At 42.3% G+C, this 23,911-nt stretch overlaps 1 protein-coding gene across 3 annotated transcripts; it reads right to left on the reverse strand.

Moving 5' to 3' along the window:
• Window positions 1-3,783: 3,783 nt before the first annotated feature.
• Window positions 3,784-19,055, reverse strand: NFIL3 (nuclear factor, interleukin 3 regulated). Of its 3 annotated transcripts, XM_061368677.1 has the most exons (3): window positions 18,114-18,681; window positions 17,846-17,964; window positions 3,784-7,757 (listed from the first exon to the last, which is right to left on the reverse strand). In XM_061368677.1, the coding sequence occupies exon 3, from the start codon at window positions 7,565-7,567 to the stop codon at window positions 6,191-6,193; it is 1,377 nt and encodes a 458-aa protein (XP_061224661.1). In that variant the 5' UTR covers window positions 7,568-7,757; window positions 17,846-17,964; window positions 18,114-18,681; the 3' UTR covers window positions 3,784-6,190. The 3 variants fall into 3 exon arrangements, with proteins under 3 accessions (XP_061224661.1, XP_061224662.1, XP_061224663.1); XM_061368678.1 differs by lacking the exons at window positions 17,846-17,964; window positions 18,114-18,681 and adding an exon at window positions 18,994-19,055; XM_061368679.1 differs by lacking the exons at window positions 17,846-17,964; window positions 18,114-18,681 and adding an exon at window positions 16,834-17,019.
• Window positions 19,056-23,911: the final 4,856 nt, after the last annotated feature.

Genomic DNA, 23,911 nt, shown 5'->3' on the forward strand with positions numbered 1-23,911 from the left:
CCAGCTCCACCACTGCTTCTCTCTAGCTGATGGAAGGGCAGATATTTCCAGCCAGGGGCTCTCTGCATCTTGATGCTGCTCTCTACATTACCCCAGCAGCCTTTTAAAAACAGATGTGTCATCAAGAGCTGGGAATGGGTACTAAATAAATTGTGCACATATATTGGCTACTGATGTGTGCGGTGTGGACTTCTAGCTTTCTGTCTATTTTTAAGTCACAGATTACTCCTTGAGAGTTTGTTATTGTACTTTTGTTCTCCTCTGAACTCCCTCCAGTATTTCCAAATCTTTAATGGGAACAAGGCCCAGAGAAAGGGACAGTGCGTTCTGCTAAAGTGACCCTCGTATGTTATCATCTTTTCAGCTATTTTCTGTGGTACAGTATTATGCCTTGGTATTTTCTGATTGTTACACAAACCATTAATATCCTGGCTTTTAGGGCTGCATAGCACAAATTGCACTGAAATCAATGCAATATACCCTTGGTATACTTATATACAAAACTTAAGAGCATTTTTAGAGGCCCAAATTGTTAGAAAGAAACATGTTTAGAATCAAGCGTCAAAAATGTAGACATAGTATGTGCCAGTCTGGCACAGACAGACACCAGGGTAGACTGATTTTATTTACATACGTAAGTTATTAACTTTGATGCCCTTTGAGGCATCCGATTCTTGCACATCCAAGAATCTGAATGAATAGCACAGAAAAGTGTAACAACTGTCTGACATTTTAAGTTGTGCCTCCATTTGTGGGGGGAAGAAGGGACAGTGGAGGAAAAATTGACAATGTTATCTGAATGTCAGTAGCATTTGATGGCCATATATGTTCCCAGAACTTTTGGACTGATGCAGGCTCTCTCGGATCACATCTGTCTCAAATGCAGTATAAGCAGTAATGGTGCTTGCATGCAGGAGATTAAAACCTACAAGAGGATCAAGGCAGTGTTGCAGGCCCTGAATGTGGTTCTTCTGAGCACTTCTGTTTGTAATCCTGTGGAGTTCCAGTGTTTAAGGAGGAGAAATTACCATAACATTAGTCAGAGCCATTGGCACACAGGCAATAGCTCCTCAAATAATAAAAAGTGTAGATGCATTCCTGGTATTTTTTTTTAATTCCTAAAACCAAATGTCTTCTGATGCTTTCTCTTTCATGCAAATAAACACTTGTACCGCTACTCTGAGATTTTGCTTAAAATTCACCAAGTCCTGTTAAACCTGCCATTGAATCAACAATAGCTAAGTATTTGGCTGCCATCTCTTTTGTACATGAACTCCAGTGACACGAATAAAGTGACTATCACTGTTGTGTCAGAAGGGAATTAGAGATGGGAAAATCAGTAGGAGTCTGTGCCATAAGTGAAAAGATTATGTCTTGGTAATGTTACTCATCTTGAATAAATTTCTTACAGCACACATAGAAAGTCCACTTCATAAGAAAAGCAGTGTCTATCACTGAGTCAAAGCCTTAGGAATTGGCCTAGTATTTTTAACTTTAAATTTGGCACTGTAATGGAGCAATATATGCTACTCATGCAATAAATACAAAAAAATTGTTGTTTCCAAGCTCTTATTGTGCAACAAACTGTAAAATTATTTTTAAAACAATCAGGTGTTAATAATTGTATTCTCTGTAAGTTTTCTGCACTATTTTCAGCATGAACAAGGGGATATTTGGCTGTACAGAATATTAAGAAAATTTAAGTATGTCCCACACCGTATGTAAATTTTTCTGAAGGCAGAAAGTCGAGGGGACTCAGAAAATGAATCAATATATGCGATGGCATATCCACATCCATTATACCTGCCAAAATCCAGGTGATGATAGAACGTTGAGGACATATTACTGTGTTTACACGTAAGGTTGGGCAGATTTAAGAGGACCTGATAAACACTCTTCACATCGTTTAGTCACTGGTTGATGTCACTAGGAAAAAACTTACCCAGCTAATGAACAGTTACTTGCCATGGACTTTTCTTAAAACTCTCTATGGAGCCCTTCATACCAACAAATATCACAGGTATATACGTTCAGGACTAGCCAGCCTAGTCCAGCAGTGTCCTAGTTTCAGCTAGGGTAGAGTTATTTTTCTTCAATCATGCTGGTGCAGTGCTGTGTTTTGGCTTTAGTCTGGGAACAAAGCTGGTTACACACTGATGTTTTAGCTGTTGCTCTGTAGCACTTTCCATGATTGAGGACTTTATGTTTTATGTTGTTTTGTCAGTTAATCACTGAGCTTACAAGAGTTTTTATAACTTGGAGGATGTGATACCCACTTTGTACTCAAATCAATTCTCCAGTCTCCAGGAGAGAGACCAGGAGACCAGCGAAGGGGATTCTTTTCACAGAGGCTTACTATTTCTTGCAGAGCAGGGAAGGCAAGCTGGGAGGACATGAATATCCAATTCCCAATCTCCCATCTTACACATACAGAGTCCCACTGGCTTCTCTCCCTTCCCCCACTCAGTGTGACTATCTTTCACAGTATCACAGTATGTTAGAGATTTGAAGGGACCTCAAAAGATCATCTAGTCCAATCCCCCTGCCGGAGCAGGAGCACCTAGATAAGGTTACACAGGAACGTGTCCAGGCGGGTTTTGAACGTCTCCAGAGAAGGAGACTCCACAACCTCCCTGGGCAGCCTGTTCCAGTGTTCCATCACCCTCACTGAGAAGAAGTTTCTTCTCAAGTTTAAGTGGAACCTCTTGTGTTCCAGTTTGTACCCATTTCCCCTTGTCCTATCATTGTTTGCCACTGAGAAGAGCCTGGCTCCATCCTCGTGACACTCCCCCTTTATATATTTATATACACTAATAAGGTCACCCCTCAGTCTCCTCTTCTCCAAACTATAGAGACCCAGCTCCCTCAGTCTTTCCTCATAAGGGAGATGCTCCACTCCCTTAATTATCTTAGTTGCCCTGCGCTGGACTCTCTCCAGCAGGTCCCTGTCCTTCTTAAACTGAGGGGCCCAGAACTGGACACAATATTCCAGATGAGGTCTCACCAGGGCAGAGTAGAGGGGAAGGAGGACCTCTCTTGACCTACTAACCACCCCCTTCTAATACACCCCAGGATGCCATTGGCCTTCTTGGCCACAAGGGCACAGTGTCAGCTCATGGTCACCCTGTCATCCACCAGGACCCCCAGGTCCCTCTCCCCTACACTGCTCTCTAACAGGTCGTTCCCCAATCTATACTGGAACCTGGGGTTGTTCCTGCCCAGATGCAGGACTCTACACTTTCCCTTGTTATATTTCATCAAGTTATTCCCCGCCCAACTCTCCAGCCTGTCCAGGTCTCTCTGGATGGCAGCACAGCCTTCTGGCGTGTCGGCCACCCCTCCCAGCTTAGTGTCATCAGCAAACTTGCTGATAGTACACTCAATTCCCTCATCTAAATCATTGATGAATATATTAAATAATACTGGTCCCAGTACCGACCCTTGAGGCACTCCACTAGATACAGGCCTCCAACTAGAGGAGTACCATACCCTGAAGCCAGGGTGAGGAGGGCCAGGGTCTCTGGGTGAGCAGGCTACCAACACTGCATTTACTGCAGCTGAGAGTATCATCTGGCCAGTTTGCAACTGCAGCCAGGAATGGGGCTTGGCATCTACCACCCACACTCCCACATTGTGCCACTTCACATCATCTGTGGAAGATACACCAACTATTAGCTGCAGAAACAGTAACTTCAGCACAGGGAGATTTGTCATTAACTGTAGCTAACACCTCGTGTTGGATTAGGATGATGAGCATAACACAAAAACATGTTTCATTACATCTGGTTTTGAACAAAAGACAAATTATTTATTTCTTTCTTCAAATGAAGCATAACACTAAGGTATAAAGGGAGTATAAATAACATCTGATTGTGCTCCTAAGCTCCATGCTATAACTTTCTTGCAATGACATCCTTCAACAAATTAACTACATCATTACTGTTAAGTATTAATTGCACAAAACAGATACACAAAATATATAATGAGCTAGAAAGAGGACAACATTCTTCCATTATGACAAACAACTCGAACAAGAAATGGAAAAAAACCCAACAGATCTACGCTTACACAGATGGCAACACTGAGAGTTTTAAGTCCTCTCCTTGAACACATTACATGTGATAAATAATATGCAAAATATTTAAAGAATTTTATTGTTGCTTAGAGAAGATACTTAGCAAGCAAGGAGACAGTAGCAATCACTGCCTCATGTTTCATATCCCCATCATTCAATGCAAATTTTTACATTTCATGCAATAATCCTGAGCTTATTTTCAGTAACATTGAAATGTCATCTGTATTAATTACCAAATACATACAGAGCCCAGATATGGGATCTATCGTATTATTAAGGCATGAAAAAAAGAATAACAGTTTATTAACTCTGAATGCCACAAATACAGCACAGCAGTTGACGGGCTCAAAAAAGCTCAGAAAGTACCAGTGGTTTCTGTGCCAAGGTCCTCCCAAACAGGGCTGTGCATCACCATCAGCTACTGAAAAGGTGCAGGATCAGATCCTGGCCTTGCTCACGTCAGGGAGGCTTGCCGTTGCCTTGACTGCTGGACCAAGCTTCAGAGCTACTGGGAGTGACTCGGACTCCTCTTCATATCCCCAAAGAATTGACAAACTTCCTCTCAAGTCAAGTATGAATTTAAAAAACAATACCTATATGTTGTTTTCTTTCTTAGCATTTCAAGTCCATGGAAAGGTTCCATTCATTAATAAAAAGCCTTTTTGGAAAAAGCTTATGAGTTAGTCTGATGTATTAGTATGTTAACAGAAAGGGGATTAGCATGAAAAGAACCTCTGCCAAGTATATGCTCTATTTATAAATTATTCTTAAGTTTAAAATGAAAGACTTTGGTAAGCCACACCAAGGACAGATGTGCGATGCAATGCTACTCTCCATGGTTCCATGGCTCTTCTCAAACACCAAGAGCAGCACAGCCCTGTCTAGTCATCCAGTGAAGAACTTACCATCTGCATTATTTGTAAGGGGCTGGTCCTACCTCAGTTGTGCAGCTCTTCAGGTAATCTCTATTATACATGTAAGCTCTCACAAAACGCCTCATAACAAGCCAGGGTATTCCAGTTCAGATAACTAAGCCATTGAAACCAAGGCCAAACTGATGGCAATACTTAACTTCATGCTTGTGTCACTGCATTATACCCTACACTGGAAACTAAGATTGCGGAAGATCTCCTCTCTCTCTGCTACTGCTCCTGCCCTTGCACTTGTCTAGCTGAGCTCAGGGTTCACAGCTGAAGTAGCCTCACTTGTTTCCTGCAGGCAGTCCACCATCTGCGCTGGAAAAAACCATGCATGCAAAAGGCACAGGCTCTCCTGCATGGCTGCTGCCTGTACTTCCTCCTCTGCCTGCACCACTTGTGCACACTGGCCACCCCTTGACAGAGATGGCAGTGCCCAATTCTGCCACTGCAAGGCTCTGAAAACTTGTAGATACACTTATCCAACTTAACTAATATCACCTAAAACACCAAGTTGCAATATTGAAAAATGGCTGGTCACCATAAACCATTAAGGAAACTCAATACTGTCTCAACCAAAACTGACCCAGTTACTGGGTTTGAATTTGTGTGGTTTTTGGTTAACTTTTACTAATAAATAAGTTAAAGAAGGCTAAGGCTATAAATTGGTACTGTCTTATTTATAAATATTCACTTTATTTCTATTCTGTTCTAAAAAAAATGTGTTAAGGAAAAAGGTGGCCAGAAGGATTACACACATAAATTGCAATTTGGTTGTTAGGCTGTAAAAACCAATCACGTAAGTGAAGTTGAGCACAGTGTACGAAAAAGCCAGTTTTTAATTAACAATTTATTTACATGTTCATAAAATCAACTGAGCTGGAGTAGATGTTCTGTGTTTGTCACCAATATTTTATTGTAACTGGCAACTTGCACGCTTTATAGTAGAAGAACAAAAGAAAAATAAAGCTCACTACATACAGCCTTTGTACAGGCTACTTGACTATACACAAGGCATAGTGATTGTAACACAACCTAGTCTTAATAACTTGCGCACAAAAAGACACCAATCAGACCTTATGTGAACATTACAGTGAAATGACATCACAAGTCCAGTGAAAATTCAGCATAATACAAAACATTTTGATCTACTGCAAATGACATCCTTTAAAACAGTAAGCCTTTATTCAGTAGTAACTTAACCAGAGTCTGATGCAGAGATTTGTTGCGTTGTTATAAGTCTTTTAAGCGAAGCAACCTCTGCAGATAAACTGGCTATGCCCTGCTTCAAATACAGGTTCTCTGACTCAGAGACGTTGTAGATATTGTCTTTTATTTCAACAACTCCAGTTTTGCAACCACTCTGAATTTTTACATTGAGTTCCTTCTGATGCCAGAGTTCTGGTTTAAGTGACCAGTCTTGGATGTTAGTCACCTGAACTGAGAAGGGAGTGTGAGAAGAATGCACCAAGTTTTGTGCACCATGTTTTTCAAGCTCAAAATGTCGTTTTGAGGACATGTCAATGGGGGATGATAACTTTCGTGTTGTATCATAGTCATTATCCATTGCTTCCACTTTAACTTGCATGGCTTTGGCTTTAATTCGAAGCTTGTGAGGCAAAGCTGAAGAATTCACTTCTGGAACTTTAACTGTTGCATGACCATTTTTATGTTCAACTGGGGAATGGATTGGACCCTTAGGAACTTGTTGCTCGTCTTCTCCATCGGATGACTTTCCAACTACACCATCATCAGTTTCAGATGTTCTGGGGGAGTTACTGGAGGACCTGTTAACTTGCAGGAGCGGAGGAGAATGTGAGTACATGTTAAAGGTAGCTCCCATGTAGCTTGGATATATGGATGCTTTGTATGAACCTCTATCCTCTCTTGGCTCTCTCTCTAATTCCATGGGCTCCTGTTTTATAATCTGGAATTTATTTTCGGGACTTCTGCAGTTGCTTTGTATACGACTTGGTTGAGTACGCTCTACGGATGATATTTCAGACACATCGGATATTGAGCTTTGAGGAGAATGTTTAATGACAGAAATACAACTGCTACCAACTATAGATGGTTCGTGCTCATCTACAAATGAGTTGATATTTGATTTGGAACTCTGATAGTCTTGGAAATACACAGTTGTTGAGCTACTGAGTTTCTGTATCTCTTGGGCATAGGCTGCAGAACTAATTAAACCAAACTTCAGCTTCAATGAAAGCAGCTCTGCTTTCAAAGTGGCATTCTCCTCTCCCAGTGCAATTAGTTTGTTCTCTAAGACAAGGTCATTCAGCCGTCGTTTTTCACGAGATCTTTTGGCAGCTTCATTGTTTTTCCGCCTTTTCTCCCAATACATAGCATCTTTCTTTTCATCTGGAATGAATTCTCGCTTCCTCCGGCAAGCTGAAGATTTACTTTTTCCACTACTTGCTTCTGTAAGTAGTATATCTTCATTTGTAGACAATTCTTCAGACACTTCTGATAAAGAAGACTTAAGTACTATGATTTTGTCCACATTGCTACTTGTGTCAACAGGTCCATGTTCCTTTTTAAGGGTCTGCATTTTTCTCAGCTGCATCAGAAACAATTTGTAGTAGATCTACAAAAAGCAACACAGCAAGCTATTTCCCCGTTACTTCTCACTCCACAACTTGATAAATACAGTAATTTTAAATCCACACACATTCTTCTGTTATTTTCATGTTCTCAAACAGAAGTATCTAGGAACCAGTTCTCGTAGGAGATCCAATGGGGATCTTCTTAAAAACCTGGAACAAATAGAGAATTTAATTACAATTTAGGAATTGCAGGTTCAGGTCATGCAATAGCAGAGTTCAATAAAAATCTCAGACTAGCATTTGGTATATTAAACCGCTCAACACTCAACCAACCAATACTCTAAGCTTTATGATACCTAGGTAGCAGATCTGCTTCCAAAACAAACAAAACAAATGCAACATGATCCAAGGAAAACTCAAGTAAAAAATATTTGAGTTTTGATCTGACAGTTGTCACAGAACTTTCCATAATACCACTGGCCAATCTAAATCTCCAGCAGTTAACACTGAAGGACACCACGCACGTTAGTGAGCAGCACTGGAAAGTATCTTGTTCTTCCACATTAAAGCATCTCTTCTGAAAACAGCTGTGGTGTATGACTTAGAAATGCTATTTATTTGGGTCCTTCCTGGATTAAAAATAACGTAAGCTGATTTATAGAAGCTGAAGTGCTCTCTATTGTCTTAAAATAACACCACTATCCATTAAAGCTATAAGAATTTAATTACTGTTTTTGAATCCTATTAATATATACATATATCTGCATACACATATCCCAGTATGTTAAGAGATTGGAAGGGACCTCAAAAGATCATCTAGTCCAATCCCCCTGCCGGAGCAGCAACACCTAGATAAGGTTACACAGGAACGTGTCCAGGTGGGTTTTGAATGTCTCCAGAGAAGGAGACTCCACACCCTCCCTGGGCAGACTGTTCCAGTGTTCCGTCACCCTCACTGAGAAGAAGTTTCTTCTCAAGTTTAAGTGGAACCACTTGTGTTCTAGTTTGTACCCATTGCCCCTTGTCCTATCATTGTTTGCCACTGAGTAGAGCCTGGCTCCATCCTTGTGACACTCCCCCTTTATATATTTATATACACTAATAAGGTCACCCCTCAGTCTCCTCTTCTCCAAACTATAGAGACCCAGCTCCCTCAGTCTTTCCTCATAAGGGACATGCTCCACTCCCTTATGTTTATAAACACACACACTTGGAATTTTAAAATGCCTTACTGATCAACCATATCATTCAAACTAGCAAATACACATCATTTGGGAAAAATATCTATTAAAAATATTGTCTATTAAAAAGAAAACTTTAAAATCAGGATTGAAGAATACGTAACAGAAGTAACATTTAATAACCTGCCTTTGAAAAATAGCCTTATTACATCAAAGTGAAATTTAATACCATCGAGGCATATGCACCTTTAGAAAAGTGTATGCATTAAAGTAGAAATTTACTCTAAAAATTGTATCATTAACAAGAGAAAACCAGCTTACCCTTTAGCTTCAAGTATTTTAAACATTAAATTTGAACCTAGCATTCAAATTTCCCTATGTTTTATTTAGTTTCTCTTAGTGTAAAAACAGTTTATTCTCATAGGATCGTTTGGTCTTGATCTGAGATACAGCTTCCGAATATCTTATTTTTCCACAGTCTGTCATGTTCCTGGTAAATGTAGTATGCCAAGCACTTTTATAGAACTGACTATCGAGTCAGCAATAATTCTTGTTCTGTAACAAAAAAAAAAAAAATCTGCCACTTCAGATTAATGTCTGTATTTATTGGGAATGTCTTCACAATGACTAATGAAACTAATTTTAACATTATCAGTCAGGAAAGTTATAAAAGAATTAATGAATTGTATTCTGCCAGTTTCTCTTGTCTTTTCCAGAAGGTAAAAAGGAATGATGTAATAACAATTAAGCATGGTCATAAAGACTCGGGTTTCAAGCTGGGTTCTGTTCCATCAAACCATGCCAACTCTTCTGTCATGAAAAATTAACACATTTAATAGAACAGCTAGGCAAAATTTCCTAAAATCCGTGGTTAATTACTGACATGTAACTATCTGCCTTCGATAATACAGCCTTAATGGAAAATAGAGTTAGCAGTCAGCCACACCAAAGACAGTATCTAACATTTTAGTGCAAAAGCAGCATGTTTGTAGAGAAGAAATGTATCTCTAATGTACAGGCAATTACAGAGTTAGATCCCGCTCCAAACCTCAAACTGTAGTCAAAAGGAGTTTTCTGGCAAGTTAAATAGGAGCTGGATCAGGTTTAAAAACAAAAATAAGCCCCACAACAAAGCAACATCTGTTTGTCCAAACATTCAGTATAATGTGATTTGCTGAAGAAGCTGTATACCCATTTTGTCCATTTCATTGCTCCATGTAACCAATGATTTAACTAATATGCATACCAGTTTAAATCCAGCAAAACCCAATACATTTAAAAAAAGAGTTATTGTTGAACACGTAATTAAAAAAAAAAAAGAAAGACAAAGCCACCTGAATTTTTGAGGCATTTCTGGAATATTCAGCCTCTGCAAAATAATTTTACATTAAAAGAAGAAAAATACTAGGATTTAATTTCATTATCCTGTAGCATTGGTAATGCACAGCTATAGGTCTGTAATTGTATTGATACACTGCAATCACTGTATTCACTTTTATCATTTAACAACTGCATTTCTGAGGAAATCCATACACCTTCTATGGCACACAGCAGGAAGCAGTATAACATGTACCAAATACCCATGAAATCATTACTTGTCCCATAGTATGCATCTCAGCCAACTCTCACTGAATTCAAAAGGGTTCAAACCAGCTTTTGTGTAAATTTTAGGGCCTTATCAATATAGAGATCTTGCTGTGTTGTGCAGTACTACAGAACTATGCTCAAATCCAAATAATAGTATTGATTCTCTTAGAAATGGGATACTAATAGGCATACATCATTACTTTCTATATATTTATCTGCCATGTACCCTGGAACATCTACACTTACTTGAAACAGCAGCAGCTAAGTACTTACAAATGTAGGAGCTGTGCTTTTTTTTGGAAGAATGAAATTATACCCACAGTGTTTGAATACAACTTTTTTTCCCTCTTATATTCCGATCTTCATTTTGACAATATTGAAAGAGTATCTTTAGTCTTGAACAAGACCATATCAGGATACAAATACGGTTTTGTGTCTCTCTGTATGGTCTCAAGGTCAAAATGATCCTACTTTGGTGTCTGTCCAACTCCGCAATCTAGGAAAAATACTACTAATACTAATAATAATCAGAAAAAAAGTTATTGCATTTTTTTAGGTCATTGTGTCCCCTCACCCCCTCCCCAAAAATGAATGTAGACTACTGGCATAGTTCATCAGTATGTCTGTCTATGGACCAGTAAAAACTCAACTGCATGCCCACAGATAATCTGCAGCCCAACACTGGCACAGAGCTGCACTTAACACCACAACAGCCTGCAGGGCTTAAGTCCCTTGTTCTACAGGACTTCAACACTGGGACAGCAGCATGGGCTGTCCCAGCATCCAATCTGCTCGCTGTAGCACTGATAACTCCTGGTTTAGCCCACTTCCCTCCTGTACACATTGTTCCTGGCACAAAGAGACAGAACATAAGTAGCATGCCAGTCTACAGCAAATACCGGTGTGTGTCAAACTGACCATGTTTTCACATGCAGTATTCAACTTTGCTCTCTGCCATAGGCTATCAGTAAGGCAGTCAAGACATATGTGTAACCTACTGACATAGTCTTACTGGTCTGTTATTTATTTAGTTAATTCTAACCATTACTTTAGTGAACTAACAAAACATCAATAAATCTTCAGCTCTTTCTACATCTTCCCTGAGCACATTTATCATGGTAACTGGAATTGTTTCTTTACAAGCAGGAGTCAAAGCTCTTGTTTATTAATACTTCTCCATGTGGATCAGCCCAGTGCTGAGTCTGTAAACAAATTAAATTCCATCTGATGACAATGGCAAAACGCCTTCAATGAAACCAGCCATTTCAGTTCATTCACATTTTATAATTCCACTGGAAAACATCAGTATTTACACATAAATTAATGAACTACAATGATTCCTCTGACTATATTTCAAATTCCAGTATTTTCCCTTATGATTAATTTTTCAATTGCTTTATCACTTCCTCATAAAGTGTTTTAAACCCAACATTTAACACTGCCTTACATTAGTCACTGTTAGATTTTTATTTTTTTTGTTTGGTTGATGTTAATGGCATTGAGTGCCAATTCAACAATGTAATAACACTCGACCCTATTAACTTAATTACAGACCCAGTCTTGCTCTCACAGTAATTTTGCCATTGGCTTCAACTGAAGCAAGATACAATCCTACATCCAAGTATTAATGAGGCTGTTGTATAGAACTCACACTACTGAAGCAAGAAATTACAAAAGCAGAAACCATGACAAGTTTATTTATCCATGGACTTCGTACTTCAGTGATCTGATTGTGTCAAAATTGTACATTAAGGATCTGATGCTGGGGATTTGCATATTCACACTGTAAGAACTGAAATGTTTCAAAGGGTTGAAGGACATGGCCACAATCTTTTCTCTCTCTCTTCTGTGTAATTTAATTACATAAGACATTTCGCTTTAGACAATGCCCATGGGCCTCCCCACATGTGTGTGCTTTCCCAAAGAGTAACTGTGTATTATTTTTTGTACTTAATTTTTCAAACATATCCTAGAATTAGATGGCTAATTGTTTAATTCTATTGCTCTAACGTTTGGATAGTAACCCCATGAAACTAAATGAAATAAAATTTCTAGCAGTTGGACGCCCAAACACAATTCACTTTTGCATCACCATGTGTTCAAAAATTTCTCTTAGTTCTTCAAAAATGGAAGAAAATAATGGCCAAGTACAACTTCCGCTTTCAGAGAAGAACCACGCCTCTGTCACCACCACAACTATATGTCAAACTGCAGAAAAAGCAGTAAAAGATTGTACTGGTATGTCTGTGCATATTTTTAGTTGTTGCCTTCACGTTTTGCGTAAGTCTCATTAACTATATTACTGCTACCATTCTGTCATAGGTTATTTATTTTGAAAACCTGTCACATACCAGAAGAGCTGCTGCCTAACCTGTCCATAAATACCAGAATTACCAGTTTGCATTCCAAAACTTAAAAACCTGAAACATATAGTTAGCACTTTATCATCAAAGTGTTTCAGAAACAATTGCTATCTACCTCAAGACTTTTATAAGGTACAAAAAAATATCCTCATTGAGCACACAGGACAGGAGGCTGAGTTTAAACTCAGGTGGTGAGTATACAGCCTGCCTCAACACTGCTGAAATACTGGAAAATACTGTGGAGTTGCTCTACCTCTACTGCTTTTCACAGAAATCCTGCACCCCTGAAGTCTGTCATAATCCAAAGAGGATATTGCCCCACTCTACCCTCCACCAACATCCTTCCATATACTTTTTCTTGCCTTTTTATCTAACACAGTAGCAAAATTACATTCCTGTTGAAGAAAAGCCTTAATACTGGCTCCACTGGAAGTGACATTATCCCTAAGATGGATTTGCAGGCAAGAGTGTCTAGGTAATGCAGAGCAAATAAAGTTGCAATTTTCTGGGGAAAAAAAAACAGGTGACTGCATTTTACGCCATGATGGACAGGTTATCCACAGTCAGAAAGGGTAAAAGCATTCACGATACAAATGTGACCACCATTTACTGCTATTACATAGTTGCACTGGTAGAGACCTGAATCCACAGCAGCATGGAGCAACACAGAATTATTGATCCCGTACACAGTTCCCTTTTCTAACAACTTCATGGGCACCTTAAGTGCTGAGAGTTTCAGGATCAACGTGTAATTAGGTCAGTGGAACACTGATGATGATAGCTTTGCACAAGATGACCCATTTTTGCTAAAATGCTGATCATCTTACTGAAAGAAAAAAATGGGAGATGTCTACACAATATAGTCCATTGGGAATATAAAAAAAATGATTTATTACAACAAATAAAATCTATTTAAAATACATAGAAAAATCAGTAAGTCTGTCATGGAACTTAGAACATTATTGAACCTTCATATTATGTATCTCCAAACTGCACCCAGAAATATGATGACACGTGCAATTTTTACAAAAGGCTTTCACTGTTAGGAAAATTACTTAAGTCACTGTTTATCTTAATAACTACAAATAACGCATTAAAGTACAGCCTGCTTCCCAAAGGTAAATTACACAAATTATGCAAATAAAATTATTATTTGGAAAGAGCAAAACATGTTAAAGGTAGCTACTGCTCAAAAAGGTCAGTTGAGCTTAATAGGTGCAAATCTGACCTATATTTTCTGCCATTCCCTTAGGAAGACAACATGATACCATCAGATCTGTTCAATTTTTCCAAAACAGGTTACTGCTCTGATTTAAGGGACGGAAAACAAAAGCTAAAGAATGTTATTCAAAGTGCCATGAAAAACTTTAAAACTGAGAAGAAAATGTATACAGAACTTGTGTAAATATTTCATGATAGATACGTAAGTAGTATGTGTACATAAATCATGCCACTTTGATTATCACATAACTTGCCAGTGTTTTTAGTAAAACCCTAATAGAAGCAACAGTTACTGAAGTTACGGTACTATATAACAGTATGCATCCCGTCATTTTGATAGCTATTTGACAGCAAGAAAAAACTAGACCTGGAAAAGCTGTAACTTAATAGTAACAACATTCCGGAAATATGATCTCAATTCCTCTAGTTAAGAGCTATAAAAAAAACCCAACAAAACCCACAAGCAAAAAACAACAAAACCCAATAAAAAACAAAACACACCACCATAATCAAATATTAATTATTCTGACAACAAATGGCTTTCTATTACTGAACTATGTTCTTAAAATGCCAAGCATGGACCAGACCTTCAGCTGACCTAAATTTATATAGTGCTATTTAAAGACAGCAGAATTATGTCAATTAATCCCAGATGATGCCCTAAACATGCACCTTGTTATATAACAACTTAGATACAAATATGTAAACCAAGCATCTCCTGTAAAATGTTGTAATCTACCACTCACAAGAAATGGAACAGAGAAAGAGCAGTCATTAGTACTCCAACTCTGTGGGATGGTCCAGGCTGGAAGACCACTGCCCATGCTGAGCATCATTTTCTTTATTGGGCTGTGATCCCTTTGTAAGAGGAGATCTTGCAGCTCTGGCACCTGTACTGCCAACTGCTGTGCTGCCACCACTGCATCATAAAAAACAGTTAATTACTCAAATACTTTGTGACAGACTGAAAATTACACCAAGACGGAGCAAGCCAAAAAAGGGGGGAAAAAAAACCCTGTCTCAAATAAGCACCCTTTCTGATGGAATACAGATTTGTGTAATGTCTGTCACCAGATTCAGTCTCTCGGTATGCTAATTTGGACATGGATCAATTCAATACGCAAATTCCGGAAAAAAAAAACAAAACAGGCTATCTAAGGAGGTTTTAGTAATAATTGATTTCAGATTTACCTTTTAATACAAAAAGTTTTAGAGTATTGCTTCTATCATATTTTCAGCCTAGTCCAAGTATGCCCTTGCTTGCACAATTTTATTTTTTGACAGTCATATTTAGCATCAGTATTAGAAAGTTACATATAACTTGTTAAAAAAACACAAAAACAAAACAAGCAAACAAAAAAAACCACCACACAAAACCCACAACAGGTTTGTGGGGTTTTTTTTATTTATTTTCAAACACTGTAAAATACTGTAAAATGGAAATCAGCTGACGTTTTCTTTTAGAACAGACTGTAGAAATTGGCCATCTATTTGCATTTTTTTCCTATTACATATCCTAAGCACATTTATATCTCGTAACTGGCTGTAATGATCATGACAAGGTCACCTAGAAGAGTCAATTAAGCTGATGAGTCAGATACATTGCTTAACAGTGTGTAATAAGACTCAAACAGAGGATTTTATTGTTCATATTATTGCATCATAGTGATGTTATAACAGCAGCACGATTGCTGTCTGGAAAAAAACTATTGCATAAGGATAGTTTGCATAACTATTTGTTAAAATAAGTCAATTAAAAATGACCTAAAGGTTTATTTTAGAGTTTTCTTTCAAGATAAAGGATTGAAAAAAGCAGCATGGTATTGATACACTTCTCAGACTGTTTAGACTTCACTGCAACATAAAAAAGGTATGTATGTACAGCCTATAAATTTTAGCCAAAGCATGGCAAATACTCTCCCTTCTTAGGATGAGATAAGCTGTGAAGAGGTCATGTAAGTACTTATAATTTATGGGGAAGGCTAAGCTTTTTGACATCATTCAGGTCAGTTTTTGTAAATATATATACACATATATATTTATAAAACCAAAACAACAAAACCCATAACCAAAAAACCTAAAAAAAAAAACAAAACCAAAAACAAAACGAAACACCAAACCAACCACAAACACACACAAAAACAACAAAAATAACTGAACACCAAACAAAAAAATCAAGGGGAACACTCCAGCCTTTGAGGTCAAATCCAGGAAGCTGAGTATTTTAAAAGCTAGTTAAGAATCCTGTGGAGAATTCGTTAAAAATATAAATAAAAATTTCAAGTAGAGGCAGATCATTCTAAAGTGCATTGTATTTCAACAGCCAAACACATCTGTAACGTGAGAACTCTTACAACAATAACTGCTATGCCAATGACATTAAGGATCTTTATTTGGTAATCCTTGAGCTTCTTGGTTTAAATCAGGTTTTTGGGCCAAAAGGCGAATCCTTGTTCATTCAAGTTTCCCATCAAAGTCAAAATTTTGATTGAGTAACTTCTGTAAAACTGATGCACATAGCAATATTTCAAATGAGGCTCTGGATTCATTACCAAGGAGGGCAAAGATGACTCAAAGTAGGTTCCATATACACGAGGAAACACAATGAAACGGAGTAAAATCATTCAAGTTACAAGGACAGGGGGAAGAAAAGATACAGTTGTTTTTGACACAACAGTAACGCCAAGACAGCTTCATGATCAAAGCTGCACTTGACCCCAACAGTCAAGTAGCAGAAAAGTTTATGCATGAATATCACATTTTTTAAATACTTTGCTGCTACTACCTATGGCAGGTATACTGAATGTAGATACAGCAGCCAGGGTAGTCAGCTACGGCTCTGAAGGTTTTGGTCACAAGCACAGTGAGGTTGGTTTTGTATTCTTAAACGGCCGTTTTAGTCACATACACACAAAACAAATAAATAAAAATAACCTCATTGTGAAAGCCAAGTTATCACCAGCAACTTTCAAGCTGTCGAGGACAGAGCACAAGCTGACTCCAAAGTACGGGACGTCCAGCCATGGCTTTTACCACTGCAATACTTAAATGACTTGGCAAAATAACAGAATTGGGCAATGGCCATTTTTTGTTGATGTTGCTCCTTACGTAAAAGGAGAAACACGAGAAGCTGGGGTGGCGGGAGGGGTTTGTGCTAGGCTCTCCCATGCCTACCTGGCAGCAAAGGGAAGGAGAAAGGTGTGGGGGGGAGGGAGAAGGCGGCTCTGTCTGGCGCTCCCTGCCTGCAGGCGACGGTGGGACAAGGCAGCGGGCACACTGGCAAGAGAGGGGGCAGTCCGCGCGGCGAGGTGAGCGGCTGCGCTGCGGGGAGGCGGCGTCCTCCCCGCAGCACCGCCCCGCACCTCGCACGCCACAAAGGCAGCCCGGCCCGGCCCGCCGACCCCCTACGTGACCGGCGGCTCATGGCGCCTGGCCCGCTCCCCCCTCAGCACGGCCCCGCGCAAACAACCCGCCGTCCCCCCAACCCACCCCATCTACCCGCCCGCCCGCCGCCGCCCCAGTCCAGAACAAAGGGCTGAGGGGGAGCGCCAGCGCCCCCAGCCTTCGCTCGCACGCCCGCTGCCGCCGCGCCCCAACGGCCACCAACGGCTCCCAACCGCCGCTGGGGATGCGGCGACCACCGCACGAGGCGCAAGGCTGAGAAGGTGAAGGAGGGCGCGGAACAGTGCTCCGCAGGGAGGGCTCTACCCGCTCCGCGCCGCCGGTTCTGTCACACTGACCTACTGGAGATACGGGCGGCTGCCCCCGGGGGCGGCGGCACCTGGACGCCTGCTCGCCCGCCACGGTCAGGCCATGGGAAGGACGGCTCCACCGCTCCCCCCTGGGCGCGGCTGACACCTCCTGAACGCCTTCCTTCCTTTAAGTTAGCCGTCTCTTTCTTATTATTATTATTAGTATTAAAGAAACGGCAAGTGAAAGCCCGTACCGATGTCGCAGCGTCTGGGCGAAATGCGTTCCTTAAAAATCAGCCTTATCTCAAAACGTCTCTGAAGGCGTGGAGTTAAAAATCCGAGCAAATGGCCTGGAACGTCTACACGCACAGCTCTGGAGAAAAGACCAGAAATAGCACATGAAGCCACAATTGCTAAAATGCGATGGAGCTAAATATAGGCCAACACAAATCTCGTTTTAAGGCACCCGGCACGCAGCCGAGGAGCGCGCCTCGCTTCGCTTCGCCTCGCCTCCCCGCTTACCCAGTTGTCTACTTCCCTTATTAAGCGCACTTCTGCCGAATCTGTTACAGTTACGGGCTTTGAGTTGGGTCTTTTTTTTTTTTTTTCAGGGAGAGATTGTCCTAGTTTCTTTGTAGGGAGATTATAAAATCGCGTAATTAGCTCCCTCTTCCCAGCCAGCCTGCCAGCAAATTCTGTGGTTACATAATACAACATTTCCAGGAACTATTATGCGAGCGGTCCCGGAGCGCCCGAAAAACCGCGACAGAAGCGACCAAGAGGGCCGGGCAGGCGCGGCCCCGTACGGCGTGGGGACAGGGCCCGGCCGCTGCCGTCAATCCCGTTTGCCCGCGGGCGACATCTCTCAGCACCGCCCGACAAGGTAGAGGAGGGGGAGCTCTCGCCGGTAGGCTCCGGCGGCACGCAGCTCCCGGTGGCTCCGGGGCGAGGTGCGGGCGGCGTGCAGCACCCAGCCCTCCGCCCCGCACGGCGGCCGCAGCGGCGGGCCGTTCCATGCCGGCACATTATGCAATGCAGGACAGCGGCTCTGGCGGCGCTGCCCGCGGCTCGCTGTGGGGAGGAGCGGGGGGCAGTACGGCACGCTAGGAGTGACCACCACCTCCCTCTCCGCAATAGAATCCTTCGGCGGACATCTGTCGGGCTGCCTCCCGCGCCAACACTCCTCCTCCGACTCCCGCGGCAGCACGCAGACCCGGCCCGCCCGGCAGACCGACCACTCCCCGCCCGGCGGCTGCCGGAGCCGGCTTGGGCTCGTATTATGTAACAGCGGTGCCCGGCCCGGCCCGGCCCAGCCGAGGAGCGGTACGGTGGGTGCCGCAGCGCGGGCGGGCACCCAAACTTCATACCATGCACCGCTCCGCGGGCGTACGCGCCTTCCTACCTGCAGCGCAGCGCTGGGCGCCGAGCTTCCCCCGCCCCGCGCCGGGCCGGGCCGGGCCGCGGGCGGGCGAGCGAGGCGAGAGGCGGTGTAGTGCCGTGCGGTGCCGTGCCGTGCCGTGCGATGCGATGCGATGCGATGCGATGCGATGCGATGCGATGCGATGCGATGCGATGCGATGCTGTGCAGGCAGCAGCGCAGCGACCAGGCGGGAGCGTGCGGCAGCGGCGCGGAGGGATGTGTGTTAGTAGGTCAGGGCTGCGCGGAGCGGCGCTCATAGCCCGCATGCCAGCCGCGCCGCGACTGGCGGCCACGACAGCCCAATCAGCGCTGGGCTCTTCCGGAGAACTGCCAATGGGAGCGCCCAGGGGCGGGGCGCGGGGCGGTGTGTGGTACAGTAGGTCTGTGTGCTGGCGATTGCATAACCGCCGGCGGGGCGGGGGGCGGTGGGCGGCGAGGGGGGGCCCGAAGTAGGGGGAGAGGCGCGGGGGGCGCCGGCACTTACGTAACCGGCGCAGTGGCCATCGGCAGCGTGCGGGCAGGGGGTGTGGGGTGTGCTCGGATCGCGCAAGTCTTCGTAGGGGCGCAGTGCCGCAGCGCCGCGGTATCGCGCTACTGCGCTACTTCCCCGGCAGCGGTGCGGCTGAGCTCCTCCGTCTGCTCTGCCGGGGAAAACGGAGCTCGGCGGGGTTGTCGCTGCGTGCTGGTGCCGTGGTGCGCGGCGTCAGCCGGCTGTGTCTGTACGGGTATAAAAGTCAAGCCCTCCGTCCCGGCGGGAGCCTTGTTGTCTCGGAGCGATTGCACAAGAGCGGGCAGCCGCGCTCCCGGGGCACGTACCTGCTACCGAACAGTGCATACGGGTAACCTGCGGCGGGTTGCGCCCCAGCTCTGACTTGCAGAAAATAGTGATAATTGTGAAAGGGAGAGGAAGGAGCCGGGCGCCTCACCGGGCTCGCTACCTGCCGGCACGCCGCTCGGCGCTCTGTAACCGCGGGTGGTACGCTCGCCCTGCACCGCCGCTGCTTGGTTCCGCCACCGTCAAGGCTGAAGGCTTGCGACTGGTTGTTCCGCCTGTTTCATCTCTGCCCCCCACCCCGAGGCGGCCGCGCTGGAATGCCGCTCGGAAGCCGCTGCGCGTTTTGGGGGTACTCGCCCGCGCTGCCCTTCGGCTGCTCGGGCGATCGGCTCCGGTGCTACCGCCGGTCTCGCGGCTCCGAGCCCCGCTTCGCCCTGCCGCGCGGTGGGAAGAGCGGAGACAGAATCGGGTGCTGCGTTAACCCTTGCGTAGCCTCCGTTTTAGGTAATAACACATGCCCGTCAAGAAATGCAGTTCTCAGAACATGTTGGAATGCACACATGTTTATTAAATGTGTGATACGTATGGTCCTCTTTTTTTTTCCTCATGGAAGGTTTGTCACTCCCTTTTTTCCTTCACAAGTAAAATTTACAAAGGCAACAGAGAATTTTCCTTATTAAATCCTAGTGCAAGGACATGCATTATTCCCTATTTTATTCTATTACATCCTTTTTACCAAAATAACACAATCCTCACTAACATATCCCTGTTATATTACTCTGTCATCCCGTATTTATATGTCAAGAGAGACAGCTCTCTGATGCAAAGCAAACCGGAAAGAAAGCAAATTCAGGTACCAGAGTTCACAGGATTCTTTAGGTTTATCTCTGCTGTTGATCCTTTATCACACATACCCATATCATTGCTCCACAATAAAGCTAAGTGCCTTAAATTCACTCCCAAGATTGTTTATTATGCAAGTCTAATAACCTTTACTCTCAGCAATTTTGCTCTCCCCTCCCTGTTTCTAATATCAAACATATGGAGCCTTGTAATGGTGACAGACTATGGAGCCCACAGTGACTACAGCAGGGACTCAAAAGCAGCCTGCATCCCAGAGATAGACCACTACCTCCGTCTGGGGGCTGTGCTGTGAATTTTTCTGAAGTGCTCCTGCTTGCCAGTGGGTACAAGTACGTACAAAGGCAGTGAGCATGCTACTATAAATATCAGGCATAAGCTCTGGCAATGAACTTAAAGACCTTGTTGCTGACAAATATTGGTGGTTTACTCAGGTCTTAGGCACAGTGGAGAACCTATGGGAAGAAACTTGTGCAGCACACATGATGTCACATACTATGCATATGGTACTAATCCAACGGATGGAGAGTCCCTACAACTGTCAAAAACTACAGTCAAACTCAAAACTTAAGGCAATTTCTTAAATGGAAAGGTACATGCCATTTTAACCATGGAAAATATTTGCAATAAACTTGGGAGTATACTTCTAGCAACTTTAAATCTCATATCTGGAAAAAAATAAATGCAGTAACTCAATTCTGCTGTCATAACTTAGATTCTTAAAATACAGAAAGAAGTCTCCGAGGCAATAATATCCTTCCTATGTGGGTGGACAGTCCTGGAAATGACATTCCAGATGGAGTTTGGTTGCCTATTTGCTTATATGTTTGTCACTAATTATAATCAGCCATAAAACCAGACCTGATCTTTCTCCCAGATTAGTAACAAAGATAATTTCTGTGTTTTATGTTACTTCTACCGGGTGGAGGTCAGGAGAATCAAAACATTCTACAGCAAAAGCTGTTCTTAGTTTCCAGACCTTACAGTGAGTGCTTGGCAGACCCAAAGATATGGTGAGATAGCTGGATGCTGATGTGGCTAGAGGAACATAGGCATTTTTCCCCCTCTCCAGAGGTACAAGGTAAAAAAGCATAAATGAAAGCCATAGTTAGCATTCTGCACAAGGGCAACCTAAGGCTTTTGGGAAAACTCTAAAAAGAGAATCTTTCTAGGATTATCCACCTCTTCTGATTTTCCTACTGGAAGGATGAAACAGGTCATGAAGATCTCTAGCTAAACTATCAGCTGACTAGCATGGCAGGATTTATACTTGCTTTCTGGTGACAATATTAGCTTCAACTCCTGTAGCTTCATTGGTATTTATTACTATATGACTTAAACCCCCTTAACACTACTCTCTGATTTTGGTTCAATGAGTATTGCTAGGCCTATATTGAGTCATAGTACTACACAGAGTGTCTAGGAAAGGGGCATTTCAGAAATAATTAGTAAAAATAAAACAGAAAGTAATGCCTGTCATCTCTAACATTGATGGACTCCTTTGCGTTCACCTTTGTCCATGCCTCTTGGGCTTTCTGCTTTACAAGCTTTGTTTGAGTACATGTGGCAGATGCTCCCACCCAAGCTGGGGTTGAGGCCCTCCAGCCAGTGGGCTGGGACTGACCTCAGTTGTGTAATGCTGACCTCAAATAACATAATGATGACTTCAGCTATGTAATGCTGACTGCAGTTCTGTAATACTTACTGCCACCCTGCGCAGGCCGCCCTTGTCAAGCACATGTGGTGCTGTATGGGGCTAAGGTAAGATCGCCGCTCAGCCAGAGAGGACTAACATGATCATATTTGACAGCAGATCAGATTCGACTGAGGTATAAATGGGGTCCCATTGGTGGGCCAGTTGAGTCAGTCCTCCTCAGAGAAGTGGATCTGCAGCTGAGGATTCATGTCTTTAGTCAGGGTGCTGCCCAACGTAACTCTTGAGTTTAAAAGCCCTCCTTTCATTAGGTGAGTGTGCATTCTGGGTTACCCTTCTAAAATGTTAAGAATTCTTAAGTCAAATGTTTAGTACCAATTCCATTTGACATCTCAAATTTGTGATCCACCAGATGGTGGTGAGCTTTAATTGGTTTCATAAAATTAATTCTGTTTAAGTGTATTATTGGTCTCATAAGTCTCCACAACAGTATGACCCAGCCTGAAATTCAGAATCAGTTGAAATCAACAGTAAAAGTCTCAGTGCCTCCAAAGAAGAAAGGCTTTAATTCTTTGCCTTTTTAATAGTCTACACACAGTACAACATTGAAATAATGTACAGTCTGGAACAAAATAAGAATAAAATACTTCTTAAGATTATGATTTATTAAGCATAGTTTAATGATTTATATATGTGCATGAGTGTGTGAATAAACACACACATACTGGAATTAACTGAAGATAGATAAACTTCTGCTATAATCCTTGGTTTCCTTGCATTACATTCTTTGTAGAACTTTTGCTGCATAGCAGTGCAATCACAGAAAACTGTATTCACCAATCTTTTTATATATCAATGCAATCAGTACTCAAAAATGTTTAATACTAGCCAAGTCCTCCTCCAGGGCTTCCTGCCCTGAGTAGTGGTGAAAGTTCCATAAAATAGATGATACCGTGATTTTATAAAGATCAAAGCCAGAAAGAAAATACATTCAAGAAAAAGGCAAGTCATCTGACTACATTTCAAAGTATTAATCGAAACATTTCCATGCATCAGGGAATGTTTGTGGAAACTGTACTGAAAAAAACATTTGTGTTGTAATGTACTCTTGCTAAAAGAAAACCCAAGAGAAATAGATGTTCACATTGTTACTTAGGCAGACATAAGTGAGGCAATGTTTACTGGAGATGTTAAATGTGAAGAAACACCAGAAATTGCACAATAACTGCATGGACTAAATAAAGACAATTTACATGATACTTTCGTGCTGCAACAGCCAACTTAAATTTGATGGGCCATTCATAACCTTTACATGACACAAAAGTGCAAAAGCAAACTTGATGACTATGAACGTCTTTCATGTTCTCTAGCAAAGCTACAATGTAAAACACAAAAGAACATTATGATGTTCAAATATTTTAGAGGAGTCTAGAGGCAAACAAAAATGTCCAGTTTCTTAGGACACAAATAGCAATTCCATCAGCATAGCCACTGGCACCCTACCCTACTTAGATTCTGGGGCAATCTAGAGAACAGCAATGTCTTCAGGACTGAAGGAAGTATCTGATTTCGCTTGGATATTTTAAACATACAGAAGTATTTTCAAAAGT

Source organism: Neopsephotus bourkii, unplaced genomic scaffold (assembly GCF_033783945.1).
Source record: "Neopsephotus bourkii isolate Nb327-2 ecotype Australia unplaced genomic scaffold, CSIRO-AGI_Nbou_v1 NB_1441, whole genome shotgun sequence".
Taxonomy (NCBI): domain Eukaryota; kingdom Metazoa; phylum Chordata; class Aves; order Psittaciformes; family Psittacidae; genus Neopsephotus; species Neopsephotus bourkii.